At 42.0% G+C, this 14,846-nt stretch overlaps 1 protein-coding gene across 1 annotated transcript in view; it reads right to left on the bottom strand.

Moving 5' to 3' along the window:
• Window positions 1-14,846, bottom strand: part of TAF4B (TATA-box binding protein associated factor 4b) — a gene marked incomplete at both ends in the record, with an annotated part of 69,208 nt that overhangs the window by 40,726 nt on the left and 13,636 nt on the right. The window contains 6 exons of the mRNA XM_084282973.1: window positions 2,944-3,516; window positions 6,162-6,251; window positions 8,356-8,478; window positions 8,582-8,749; window positions 12,833-12,940; window positions 13,691-13,839. Coding sequence (XP_084139099.1) covers window positions 2,944-3,516; window positions 6,162-6,251; window positions 8,356-8,478; window positions 8,582-8,749; window positions 12,833-12,940; window positions 13,691-13,839 — 1,211 coding nt within the window. The remainder of the gene's footprint in view (window positions 1-2,943; window positions 3,517-6,161; window positions 6,252-8,355; window positions 8,479-8,581; window positions 8,750-12,832; window positions 12,941-13,690; window positions 13,840-14,846) is intronic.

A 14,846-nucleotide genomic window follows, 5' to 3' on the forward strand; every position in this document is an offset into this window, starting at 1 on the left:
CTTTGCCATTCTAGCTGCTAGACTTACAAAAGCTGGACATCCCTGGTACTGGCAAAGGGCATGGTGCTAGCAATTTCAACAGGGACCTAATGCCCCCAAAAAGTATTACAAAAACAGTATCTATGAGCATTAGTTTCTATTATTTCTTGCTGCTAACCTGAAGAAGAAAGAAGAGGGACTGTTGCTTCAACCCCCTTGACTAAGTTAATAAAGACATCAGCATAAAAAGCAGCAACACTTGAGCAAAAAAAGCGCAGTGCAACGTCCAGCTGACAGCATGAAAGGCAGCTGCCTGGTGGAGGCGTTGAATAGCACGAATGTGTTGTACCTTCATAAAGCAAAGCTCGGAGATCAGCTGCGAGGTGTTAAAGTATCAGCGTGCACCAGAAGCGATACCGCTTTATGCAGGAAGCCCTGGGAGCAAAAGCATGCACCCAGGACAAAGCGCAGGCTTTTTCCTCATGGTCTTCATGCTTAGCAAAGCTCTAGTTTCGTAGCAGCATTATCACCATTAGAGACAGGGGCTAGTAATATAATTTTTAATTTTATTATGCTTTACTATGGCAAGACACGCTTTATTTCTAAGGTGAAACTTCTTTGGAAGTCAATGCCCTTAAAGGAGTCCGTGTTAATAAAATCACATGGGGGGCACCCTGCAGAACGTGCAGCTGCCAGGGAAGCCACGAGCAATGCTCATAACCCAAAACAGACCCCTCAGTGCCCACCACACAGACCCAAAATCCCAATAACCGCGTCACGAAAAGAAAGGGTCACATGCAGCATCTCTCCCATCACACTTTTCATCCAAGACCGCTGCAGTGTTGCATTCTTAAGCATCACGGATGGAGCTAGCACATGAAAGCACAAAAGATGCTTCCTTTCCACTCCTCAAGCACAAGAGACAAATTAGGAACGGGCATGCAGAGGGAGCGTGTGGCATCAGACAACCCCGAGGGCTGGAAAGGGAAAAAAAATTGCTGGCAGCACTGTATGGACAGATTTGCACAGCTGGCGTGTGCTTCCTTTCAGCTGGCAGTAGCACCCTCCTATTTAGGGAGGTGAGGTCCTGCTTTGTTTCCATGTGGGAGCAGACAGGCCCTCTGTGCTTTTAAAAGGAAAGTCATGGGGGAAGCCCTAGAAGATGCAGCCTCTCCTACCAACTTGCTAACAGGCTGCCTGAACAAACACCGAGCTCCTGATATGGCTGAGCTGCCAGTGGTCAGCTCCATCCTGCGACTACATCCAAGACCAAAATTAAACAGCAGCTCTGAAGAGCAAGAATTATAATCACTACGCCTGGGATGCACCCAAATGAGGATAAAACATGCTTTGTATGCAGGTCAATGTTTGTAACACACAGTAAAGAAAAGCATTAGGCTGCCACGCTGCCGTACTGGAGGAGGCAGAAGTCACTTCTTGAGCTCACCAAAATGCTATTCAAGAAGCATCTTGACTCCACAGCATAGAGTTAAGCTTCCTCATCTATTTGTACAGATGGTCAGTCTTTCCCCTGGATTACAAGGCTTGCTGTGGAGCCAACAAGCCGCTCTCCAGCTCTTGTACAACCTAAGCAGCCCTCATTTTCTTCTGGCTAGAAATTCAGACACAGTCCTTGAAGGCAACAAGGGTAGCAACTCTTTTTTCCAATTTGGCTGTAGCAACTACTACCAAAGTTTTAGTACATACGCAACAGCAGTTGTTTAAAAAACAAACCAAAACACAACAACAAACCCACTCATAAAAAGAAATCTCCCCATATAGTTCAGTGCTTTCTTTGTTTTAAAAAAGTCTGAAAAGGTGAAAAGCTGGCAGAATAAGCTCTTCACTTAGAAGACATTCTTGTACTACATCCACCTTATGTGCTTTGAAAAAAAAAAGGAAAAATGTGGAACACTGGTTGGTCTGAATACTGTTAAATCAAGTATACGAATAAACTACTAATGGAAATACACACAATACAATAGCTGTGGAAAGTAAGTCTAGCTTCAGAGGAAGTCTCACATTTTCCCTTTGTTGGAAGGAACAAATCTTTACAAGGAAGTCCTATTCAAGAAGAGTCATCTGCCAAAGGAGATAGCTCTCCTGATAGTCCTGAGAGCACTACATGCAGTAGACACAGCACACTGCTCAGTACCTCAAACACCCATAAACCAAACCTAACTTATTTTACAGTGGTGCTCTGCTGGGTATGCTGGTGATCCACAGCTTGCTGGCATTTAACACTAGCATCAGTGAGAAATTAACCTGTGCCAAGAGAAGAACGTTAACGCGTTGCTTCTGAGGGTATTGTTTTAATACAGCATTTATTCCTTCTGAAATCTGTTAGCTAATGAGGCCTGATAGAAAAAATTGACTTTTTGATGACTTCATAATTAACAGGTCTTAGTAAATCTGGAGGTCTGAGCTCTCCTCGAGCTTGTTAATACATTCCAGTTAGCGTATCACTACAGATCATCACACTACCTATTCCTGCAAAGCATCCAGTGCAGGATCTATGAAGGTAAGGAAACTGGAACCCCTGGGGGCCAGCTGAGGCACAGCCCTCAAAGGGGAACTCATAGGAATTAACGTGATCATCCCATCATCAATTTGTTTCTGACACAGGCATTTCCTGCCTTTTCCTTCACATACCAACTGAGCCCAGCTGCACATGCACCAGGAGTCCACACACGTTCCCTTCTGTCTCTATCTGGGTGTTCAGGCTGGTTGAATGGTGGTCAGCTCATCTTGCAAGAGACCTAGCTTACAGAGTGGCTTTAGATTCACCTCTTTGGCAAGCGTGCAACACTTCACAACTCTCACAAATGTAACTGGTTCACTCATGACAGGGGGCTTCATACGACAAAAACACACCTAAAATGCAAATTGGTATCACCCTGACAAAACGTTGAGAGTCAAAGCAAAAGAAGCCCAGTTCCAGAGAAGGAGAGAAATTCATCTTACCAACTGTTTCACTTTTACCACCTGCTGAGCGCCCGCCGACTGCGCGACGATGGAGTTTGGCTGGGAGATTTTAATACTGATGGGGGTGCCGATGACTGGTTTCAAAGGCTGGAGAGGGGTTGCTGCTGAGGACGCCGCCGCGGAGACGAGCACTGGCTTTACAGGCTGCAGAGAGGACGTTGCTACAGCAGAGGTGAAGACCGGCTTCACAGTTTGGATAGCAGTCAGCCCCGATGTCACTGTCGTCGTGGTGAGGACTGACGCTGCAGGACGGAGAGAGGCTGTCACCACTGCAGAGGCAGGAACAGGCTTCACAGTCTGCAGAGAGGCTGTCACCGGGGCACTGGGAAGGACTGGTTTTGTGACTGGAGAGGCTGCGACAGTTGCAGAGGCAGAGGCTGGTTTTATAACTGGAAGAGAATTTGTTGCTACAGCTGAGGCCGCCACCGCTGCAGGAGTTGGTGCAGAGGTACAAGTTGAAACAGCTTCTTGGGTTGGGGCTGGCTGCTGCATACACTGCTGGATAAAGCTTTGGGCATTTGGCATCAGCTGCCGTAAGGCAAGCATGCTTTTCTAGAAGACAAAAAGAAAAAACAAGAAGAAAAAGTGGCTGTAGCACCAGAACAGTCTCCCACAATACCAGATCTTACATTAGCAACTGAACCTTCTTCCTCAGGTTTTAATTCTTTTTTTTTTTTCTCCATGAGGCAATAAGCTGGTCATTCCAAACAAGAAGTTCTGCGACAATTCAGGTAGCACAAATACAAGTGCTCTTAAACTGATGAAAGTTTAAGTTACAAATCACCAACACAGGCTGAGCAAAGATCAACAGTCACCGTGTCTTCCCTCCCTGGAGCAAACCCCATCTGTAGGGAAATTTACCCCAAAATTTGTTCTTTCATTTAGATTGTTTCAACGTGGAACTTATGCACCCGAGCAAGACCAGCTTAACTATGCTACTATCTCAATTTTTTTTTTGTTTTGCCGACAAAACTGCTCTCTCATAACAGCTGTGTTTATTCCATTGAGCTCCTCCAACAGAGAACTACAAATTATCCAATAAAATCAGAAACAAGCTCTGAAGACGCATGCACTTGTACACCAATACAGCTGTACCTACACTAGGGGGGGATACCACTTTACTAATGTCTGAATCGCTGCAGCAGCACAGCTTAAGCCGGAGAAGTTCCCTGCAACAGGAGAACATTAGTAAAAGTATCTGGCAACATCTCATTTTTAGTACAGCTATGTTTGAGAAGGTTAATGGACAGAATAATCTTCAAGCCCTCTACAGATTTCCTCCTTGACTATTTGCAATCTGTTATGGCTCAGAACCAGGGGAAATCATTTCTGCAGCTACCAGTATATTCTCACAAAACTTTTTTCCCCTGACAGTTTTTGAAGTCTGTAAGAGCCTCCAGCATAGTGCTGTTGCTCTGGGCTTCATATGAAAAGGAACACGTTATCTCACTTGCTAATATACCGAGTGAACAAATCGTTTGTACATCTGGACTTGCCATGGCACTTCTATCTTTAATGTTACCTTCCCTTTCTTTCAAAAGGCTGCTTAGCTTTCCTCATGCTCTTGATGCAGTTTATTCACCAAAAGCATCCAGCAGATTTGAAAATAAAGTTAGCTTTACAGTGTGTTTTTTTTTTTTTTCCAATTTTTCTGTTGTTTTTTAGAATGTGTTTTTTTACAAGTTATTGGAACAGGCAAAACCAAAAACATGCAACAGCTCTGTCAAAAACCTGAAACGCAAGAGATAAGAGCCAACTCCACCGAGAATCCTCCCTAAAACTCCACTTTACTAGCTAGAAATGTGTTGCTGCTTCAGGGTCTTTGCACCAAACCTACCAATTCTCCGTGTTGGGGGACAACTTAGGAACCCAGGCAGAGCACTTTCGCAACTTCTGAAGCTAAACTTGTCCTGGCAGCTAGCAGAGCTCGAAGACAAGCTCTGCCCATCGTGCTGACCCTGCGTGCACAGCCTGGTCACTCTGCAGCCAGGATGAAACCGTCCACAAGTAACAGAGCTGCCCGTGCTGCGGTTGTTGCACGGACTGCTCTAGGAAGTAACATGAAAACTCTGAACTGCAATAGGCTGTAATAGTGCAGATTGGTTTTATTTTATTATTTTTTACTATTTTTTTTTTTTGCAGGGGCTTTTAAAAAACACTAGGAATTACATTTTCAAAAATGTAACAAATACTGACATATCAAGCCCTGCAGAGAAGACCCTAGTCTCCTGACAAACTTACTAGCAATGCATTTAAAGGCTGTCACTGTAACAGAAATACTCATCCCATACTTGAAGGGATTAGCACCAGCTATCTAAAGCAATACCAGCATTATCAGATGTATTGTTACGTGGACTGTCAAATACAAAGAAAGAGGGCAAACGCCCGGAAAACCTCTATCACAGCTTTACCACGTAACCATTCTTCCTTGATTCTCTGCTGTGCCTTTAATGAATGTCGGAGGAAAGTACAGATCTATCAGGTCTAACAACGCTGTGTGCATTGCAGTTAAGCAAATACAGCCAAGTTTTCCAAGTTTGCACTGGGATTTGGCGGTCGCTATATGACAAAGATGTTCATTTTTATTTTGACTGCCAATAAATTCTATTCTACAACATGCTTTCAAGAAAAAATTAAAGACAGCACTTTCTTATTTTCATGATTACTTGCTTGAACAGCGTGGAGTTATCCCGGGTTACTCTTCTTAAGTGGCAGGAGTCCCGTGGGACATTTTCTGGGGAAAAGGGTGGTTTTTAACCCTGCCTCCCGTTAAACAGAAGCCAGCAGATGAGTGAATATGAGCATTATGCAAATTCTTTAAGGTCAAGTACTGCATAAGCTGGGCACAGCCTCTATTGTCACTCTCCTGTATTAGAATTCAAACCAGCTACAGTTTTGCTAAGGAAGTAAAAGGTCATCTTCGCGTAGCTGCTCTACGGTAGATGTATCAGCTTCCAAAAGACTTGTCTCCAGTAGTTACTGGAGAGTAATTATGCTCCAACATGAGAATACAACTGAAGTTAACTCCTCTGAAATCCCCCACAAAAGTCTCTCCATCCTTCCAAGAGCAGCAGTCAGACAGGGTCAGGCTAAGCACCATTTCCTCAACTGATCTGAGCAAACAACTACTTGAAAACTCTCTTTTCTGGTCCTCCTTCCCCCCATTAAATACCATATATCCACAATCAGACACTTACCTTAAGAAAAGGAACTAAATACGGCTGTGGAGAAGACTTGAGCTCTATGTACAGCTTCTTTGTAAATTCTTCTGGTTCAATTTTTGCTTCCTAAGAGGGAAATATAATTACAACAGTAATTTATAACTGAACCTATCTCCCTTCCTCCCCCCAATATGTGTATTAACAATTCATGGAAGTTTACATTATCACGGTGTTATTCAATTTCAGTATTCTCAAATGCTTTTTTCCTCCTGTATATTTAAAGAACACATTTTAGGATAGAATGATGTTATAATTTAGATACGCTATTTTAAAATTAAATTCCTTTGTTCAACTACAGGCAGTTAATACACTTAAGGATATCTGTTCAAACACCCATTCACTGAAGTGAACTGATAGAAACAAATTTATAAGTAACACTGATCCTTTTGAATATCTCTTTTATGCAGAAATATTTTAAATCCATCAAGAGTACTTTATGCCGTAAAGGTAGTTTATCTGCATAAGGATCAAAATTTCAATAGATCGGAGACAAAAGACAACTCAGTGCTGTTTTTGTTAAACAATTCCAGTCTAATGCTCACTAAAGCATAATAAAGCAGCATACTTAACGCCTTCTTTCTAAAGCGGGAGAAGCCAAACATCAGAACATCACTTTTGCATGCCATCAGGGCAACACTCCTCTGGCTCACAGAGCACAGTCTCCTTGGTGGGGCTCAACAAAAACCTTCACAAACACCTGTTTCAGGGGCCCGAGAGGGTTAGGAAGCCACAGCAGCCTTCTGGGACCCCCTTGTATCAGTGCCACAGCAGTGGGGCTGAGGAGTGGGTAGCCCCAGACACTGCTGCCACTTCTCACCCTCTCAGGTGAGACCGTGCGGTTATCTTCTTCGGGGAGGTACAGAAACACATGAAGAACAGGGACCCTAGTGCCAGTCTCTCCATCAGCAGAAAAATTATGCCTTTCAACCTTATTCCCCCTGAGGACAGCTGTTCCAAGGAGCTCCGTGGTGAGAGGAGGGGGTTTAAGGACCAGATATTTCTTAGAAGAGAACTTTGGGCAGCTCTCCTTTTCAGTTGTTGGCCTCACGGAGCTGCAGATACAGGTTCCCCCTGACACAAAGGCAATGATTTGGTACACCACATCTCAGTGCAAATAAGGTGCTTGACACCCACTCCATGAAATGCTGCCTTAAGGACCACTTTGCTTCACAGCTGGTGTTTACTTGTTTCCCTCATGCATATGAAACATTAATTTATTTTGCATTTACATCATACACACACACTGAATGGCAGAAGAACAGCATTTTAAAAATACTGTAAAAAAAGCAAAGAAATGCACAGTTAAACAATTTATTAATGGCTGGTAATTACTGTTCTTTTAAAAAAAGCACTGTAAGCACAAGAAGGATTAATTCTCATATGTTCCCACGGAAGCATGGTGTATAGTCCAGCAGGGACACACAGGCAATAGAAGAAGGGGAATCAAGTATTTTTGCAAGCCCGCATCTTAAAACAATCTGTTCCCTGAAAGGATCCTTCTTTCACACCTTGCTTTTCCAGACCAAAATATTCCTTTAGTAACACAAAGCTGTCCCCCTCTAGCTGCACACAGCCTTCTGCTGAAGTGGAACAAAACTGCAGCAGTGGTCAAATGCCAAGACCAGGAGTGGCAGAAGAAACTATTACCAAGAAAACCCAGCTGTGCTGAGGTACACCACAAGGCAAGGAGAGAGACATTGGCAAGCCACCACATTATTTTCTCCATCCTGTTGTCTAACGACAGATAATTTCACGCTTGCTTCACTGGAGCTTCACCACCAACGTGCAACTTGGGAGTGAAGAAGTGAAATGGACTCAGTACTGTACTACAACCTCCAGAGTAAAACCCTTGCCACTGAGGACCCAAAACTACACTAGCGTGAAAAAGCAGCTCAGACCCAAAAGCTATGTAGAACATATCAATGCTTCCTGTCATCAGATACCTGTGTGCATGAAATGAAATGGGAATGCAAGGGAGAAAATACAGTATGGGATCCAGCTAAAATGAGTGTTATAACGTAAGACTTAAGAGGCTCAGATGTATTCTGCCATAAATCCAGCTCTTTAGCTGCTAAAAAGAAAAAAGCAGAAAGAAAAGGAACAGGTTTACAAGGCAATGTCAAAAACAATATACAAATGACAGGCACTGCTTTAAAAAAAAAAGTCTCACCAAAAGATTTTGCACCAGATTCTTCACATTCTGCCCCATCTCAGGGGCTTGAGGTCCACTAGATGCCAATTTTATCAGCGTAGCAAGGAAATTCTTGCATTTCTTCACATTCTCTAACATTTCCTAGCGCGGAAATAAAGAGAAGACTGTTAGGTGTTGCATTGGCTCTCCAACCTCTGATGAATATAGAGAATGTTAATTTTTAATTAAATTTTTTTTTCCTTACTGCAGAAGCGCTGGTCTGTGCTACTGTTGTGCCCTCTGCTTTCACAGAGACTGCCTTCTGGGAGATGGATTGTGCAGGTGGTCCTGTAACTGGAAGTTTTACAGGTGTTCCAGTACTCGAAGGCTTTACAGCAGTAACTGTAGTAACACTAGCTGTTGCAGCTGCTGGCTGAATAGAAAAATTAACACTTTTTAAACCAAAGATTAATATGACAAACACATACTGTATTCTGCTAGCATACTAAGTAGCATCTTTCCTCCACACTCGAGATTACTATTTAAAACATAAATGAGCAAGTCTTCCGATTGTTTTTACAACTTCTGATTCATTTCCTTTGAGAAGCTCTATTTAATGCAGTAAGTGACAAAACCAGCACAGCCATCATTCTGTTTTTGAGTCAGTGGGTGATGGGGGAGGACAGAGGCTCACACAGTCCGAAGTCACTGCCTACAACTTCAAGTGAAAAGAGAAAGGTAAAGCTGTCTTGAAGAAACCTAGGCCTACCTAGGCCTTCACTTTGTCAAGCTTAATACTAATTTACTTAATACTAATTTACAGTTTAATACTAATCAATTTAGTCCTAAGCCAAGTTATACTACTCTGAAGATAAAATATGACTTCAAGAGATTATTTATCTCACTTTTTTCCCCTGCAGCTCCTTTCTCAGTTGCAATACCCCTTATATTTTCCTATCATGCGCGCACCAGGTTAAAGATGTCTTCTGTCCACTTTAGAAGGATGAACGTGCCAGTGAAAGCAGCCCGTCAAGCAGAAATACCCAAGTTGTTCCTGCTTTTTCCTTGTGGACACCGATTTGGATCTCTCTCAAATCAGCCCAGACACATAACCTTTCAAAACTCGTTTATGGGACTTTCAGGTCTTTTTCAAACCTCTTTATCTATCAACAGATTCAGACACTCCAGCAGCACAAGAGTCGTGGAGGTTTACAGAAAAAAACTGAACTACAATTACCCTTTGCAAAGCAGGATGAAAAATAATAGCTGCCAAAGAAAACCTACTAAACATGAGCATTAGTATTTCAGATACATTAAAAAAAAAAACAAAAACGAACTGTTCTTCTGATATAATGGTACAAGTAATAGATTTTGTCTCTAAAGAAAATTAAAAATATGCTTTTTTTTTTTTTTAAATGTGTTAACTAAAAAGCCATAGATTGACCCAACAGAAACAAGTAAAAATTCCAGTTCAGATTTGAAGCCTGAAAGTACGTAGTTTTTTCCCTCCACCCATTACTCATAAGGTGGTAATGCAACAGCCCAGCTTATCCTGTCACAGATAAAACAATAACAAATCAGAACTGGATAGAGTTCATGTAGAATATCAAAGTGCCTTTAAACCCATCAGAACAGGGAAAATTAGCGAGCCAACCATTAAAGCTACAGCAAAACACTGGCACTTCTGTCAGGCTCTTTTTCCTGGGTGGATCCTTCTCCCCCACTACACCTCCCCAGGCTGCTGCCAGCTTGACATGAAAGAAGCAGGCAGCTACCAGAAAGCTTTCCAGCTTCGGCTCCCACTGTTGGTAACACTTTAATAGCTCTCTGCAGGATCTTTGCCACCACCACTGCCTCTTCCAAGGATGAGGCTCAACAGCTCGAAGACCACAGGGAGGCAAACTGGGCACGAGAATCCCACAAACAGATGGGAGGGAGGAAGGCGGAAGGGGACAGAGCACAGAACTGTCAAGCTGCAATGCCTTGGGCTTTTAAAAACCGAAAACATGAGGTTTGCTGGAGCTGCTCTCTTGCAAATTCCAGTGTGTTTACACATCAAGACCAGAACAGTATTTTATCAGCTGAGGGAGGGAACAACGGGAAGTCTGCTGGACCCTTTTCCCAGAAAGATGAATATATGGGAATTAACTTCTGTCATCTGCCCTCAACCTTTCTCGCTGCTGACAATTCTCATTCTCACTTTGAGCAACAGAGAAACAGTCACCACACACAAAAAAATGGCATTAATCTTGCATATTTTGAAGTCATTTCAAGAGAAGTGCTCTGCATCTAAATGAAAGTGCCCCAGCATGATGCTAATTAGATACTTTGCAACTCTGTTATCCCATCTGGGAAGAAGGTAAAAAGATTTTTTTTAAAAAGAAGTACAGGTATTTTGTCCAACCTCTGAGCTCAAACACTCAGGAATGATGACTAACATATGCTTTTGTGGATGAGAAGAATAACCCTGCAGTCAGTAAAAGGAGTTTTGCATGCAGTAGTGTACCAAGTTACACTCAGCACAGGATAAGAGACACAATCAAGCCAAGTACTTTTTCCTCTCCATTGTCTCCCACTTTTTGTCATGACATTGTATCTCTACACCAACACTCCTCTTCTGTTATCTCAAAAACCCTCAAGCCTAACACCATCAAGTTCTTTTAGGACTGATGAATGAGACAGCTGCCAAGGAAGCCAGGCCCAAGGGTTCTTCCTTTCCTTCCCTAGGCAGTTCCTGCAACCTGCCACATGGGCTCCCTTGTCAGACCTCTTTCATCTCACCTGCCCCAGGATGAGGACTGAAGCGGCCCTGTGATAGTAGTATGGATCTATACGAACCTATTTACTCTTCATTGTAAAAGAGACTTGTACAGAGGGGTTTGCAATAGTCTGCAAACAGGCAGGCTCAGAGGAAGCTGTTATGAACAAAACAGCAGCGTGCATTTTTCCTAGAGTCATCCTTCTGGCTACTCAAATCCAACCCCACACTCATTAGAAGTGTTTAGGTTTTTACAGCCAAAAAAATAATTTTAAAAAATTGCCAAAAAATACCCTGCCTCTTGAAGTATCTCAGAAAAATCACAAGTTGAACTGATTATAGCAAAACTGAACTAAGAAAGTACAGAAGAACCAAGTCAAAAATGAAAGTTAAAAACAGAGGTTAATAGCGTGATGATCCTCAACATTGATTCACATTAGACTGTGAGGATGCAGGCAGCTTCATCCATCAGATGCAAGAAAACTCTCTTTTTTCCAGGTAGTACAATAGATGACTATTATTTTTATATCCTAAAGACTTCTTTCCATGTGGAGACCATGAACACATGGTTTGCAAGCTAGTAATCCAAAATAAAAATAGGTCAGGAATACATGCTACTGTTCTTGTTAGACAAGAAGAATGTGTTGTTTCCATTCTAAGTAAAACAGAAAAGGTATTAAGAGATTTCTGCGTTTCCCCCTTTAAGCCCAACATTATCCATTTGTAGTGAGAAGGAAGAGAGAAAAGATCACAGACAGAGCTGCAAGTAATTTTCAGTTACTAATACAGAAAAACAGCAGGAGGACAAATCTGTAAGTCAGACTGTTAGTTACTGCTGTCAGCAAACTTATCTCCCCATCTTTCAAACACACTCAAGGTCAAGAACATGCATCCAACATGAGTTGTTTTTTTTTTACTCATTTTCTGAATGCTTGGTCAACCACTATAGACCAGTCCCCCCTTCAAGCTCTTCAAAAAAAAAAAAAAAAGCAAGTACAAGGAAAAAATTCTCAAGGGATAACAGTATCCTTGAGCTGCAGGAAGAAGCATTTTCATCACATAATGCATACCCAGAAATCTGGTGCCCAAGAACAGAGAAAGAAAAGGACCTAGAACTCTCATGCTGTACAGGTAGAAAGGGCCTCTCCAGAAGAGTCCTACAGCATTTTCCTCTGGTAAAAAGAAGTAAGTTGGAAAAATAAAAATAATGCGGCATTTCCAATCACTATCTACAGTCATATCTTTGGAATCTGTCTCCCAAATTCATGTGGAGAACTGAGGTTTTCAGCTATGATCTTCCTTCAGCCTTTAGTAAGAAAAACAAAAAAAAAGTATCAAAAGTGCAAACTTGAAAAACAGTGTGACTGGTGCAGCTAGCTCATCTTCCCCTCAGCAACATCTTAAGTATACTAGTTCCCCCTAAGAAATTAGGGAACCTAAACAAGAAAGCATTAGGAAGCCTCCATCCCCCAGAAAAAGCCTCATCTAGAGCTTGAAGGAGCTCAATCACAAGGCACAAATGCACTGAAAATGGTTCTTTAACCTATTTATTTTACACATTGTTCACTGACATTCTGCAAGTGTTTTCTCCTGCAATAAGGGAAGACCTGATATGCGCTGGCAGAAGCATCATTAAATTAAGAGCAGAAGTTACAAGGTTAGTGAAAACCACAGAGTTAGAAATAACAAGAACATATCCATCCTTTTTCCAGTTCTCTCCATTACTTATTCCTTTGTGCAATGAAGCTTGCTACCTACCTGTATTACAGCAGTTGGCTGAACAGTAGAAACCACAGCATTTGTTGTTTGAGATAATGTTTTCACAGGAGTAACTACTGCTTTCTTTAGTAACTGGGTGCCAGAGTTCTTAAAAAAGAATAAATACATAAATAACAATTATGCACACGCAGAAAACACAGGCACTGAAGTTACTACCTGCTCTTGTTCGATATAAACCAAGACACCTGTTCTTACAGTAATGAGACAAATATCTTTCATATAACCCGTATTGTGAAAACACTTTTCAACAAAGCTATTTGCCTAATAGTTTATGTGAGCACATACTCAGGGACATTTAGCCACAATGCCTAATCAGAATAAAATGGTTAAAGGATAAGCTTTTGGGGAGTATTATGCAGATGGTTACTTTTCTGAACCTTTCACTTTGTGCGCTGACTACATAACAGAAGATGGAAGCAAGAAGCCAGCAGAGCTTAGGGAAGGAGAAGGAAAATCCTGGGGACCTGGGAAAGGTTCTCAGCTTCACTTTGCTTCAGAGAAGTATCCCATAAGAAGATTGGAAGGTTGCAGTTATACTAGCCGTACCCATATAGGTAGTGTGGGTGGGTTTTTTTGTTTTGTTTTGTTTGTTTTTTTTAAACAAACATCTTCTTTCTCATAATAGAGGAAATCCTTAAGTTGAACTATACCATATGCAATGACTAGCAATTCGAAAAACCTAAAAAGCAAAGCACAATTATTATGTGCAAAACCCACCAACCACAATACTCAGGAAACATTCAAATGCTTAGTTAACCCATAATAGCGTATTTGCACACCCAGTTATGACCATGTAATATACAGCTACATGAAATGTTTAATTAAGAGACACTTTACCTGTACAGCACATATTCTGACCGTAGGTGTGCTGCTAGGTACAGACGGTTGTACGCTTGTGTTATTTTGTGGCTGAGTCTGTGCTCGTGCTATTGCTTGTTGAGATACCAGCATTAGTTGACCATTACTGCTTCTGATAAGAACAGTTCCTGTTGGAGAAAAACATCCAGACTGTTAGAAATTCAGCGATATTATGGCTTTGCTATGCATCTGTGGAAGAAATAGCTAGACCGCACTGATAAGCTAATGTAATATTTAGCTTCTTACTCCAAGGAACAATTGCCAAGAAATATAAGAACTAGAAAGCCTACATCAGTTTTACGCTGCGTTTTATCATAGAAAGCAACTCCCGAAGTCAAGTGACAAACTTGACTAGACAGCCATATCAAAACGTTATGTGTGTACAAGATACAAATTGTAAAGCAATTCATTATTTGAGTCAAAAGATGTTTGGAACATGAAAAAAAAAAAAAAAAGACATTTCCCCCACCAGGACACACACACACACTCTGGAATTACTTTAACTGTAGCCTCTTCACGCAGTCCTTCAGCCTGCAAAAAGACATATCACCACTATTGCATGGACTTAGGTGCCTCTATGAACATTTTCCCTTCCTGAGCATTCAGGCACAAGCTTGCAGGTGAAGATGCAGTTTAGAGGAAACCTGCAATGGGAACTGCAGCCTGAGTAATAGCAGCCTACACCAAGACCATGCCCCTCAGTCCCCACCGAAAGCCATTTCAGACATTTCCAGCCATCCTTCTGTCAAGGATCTGTCCACAATCATTTGAATTCATGGATATAAGCAAAGTTGCTTACAGCCAAATAGGAAGATCCCCATGAAAAAGTAACTATCCTGCCTTGTTTTCTCGGGTTTCATTTTTCCTTTTAAACATACAGCAATGTCAGCCCAGCATGATTGCTCCTACAGCCCTCCTCCTGACCCACCAGCTATAATGACCAACAATTGAACAATGAGGTATTTTTACTCAAGCTTTCAAATTACAAGCACTCTAAGGGGAATCAGACGCCACAACAGAGTCCCAGCAGCTCTGCATTTGGGAGCCACTCAGCTACCAGTGCCACCTCCTTCCTCCCCATCCCCCCATGGGCTGGACCCTGGAAATCCCAGACATTTCAGCAGGGTCACAACTA

This window comes from Netta rufina (assembly GCF_964035555.1).
Source record: "Netta rufina genome assembly, chromosome: 2".
Classification (NCBI taxonomy): Eukaryota; Metazoa; Chordata; class Aves; order Anseriformes; family Anatidae; genus Netta; species Netta rufina.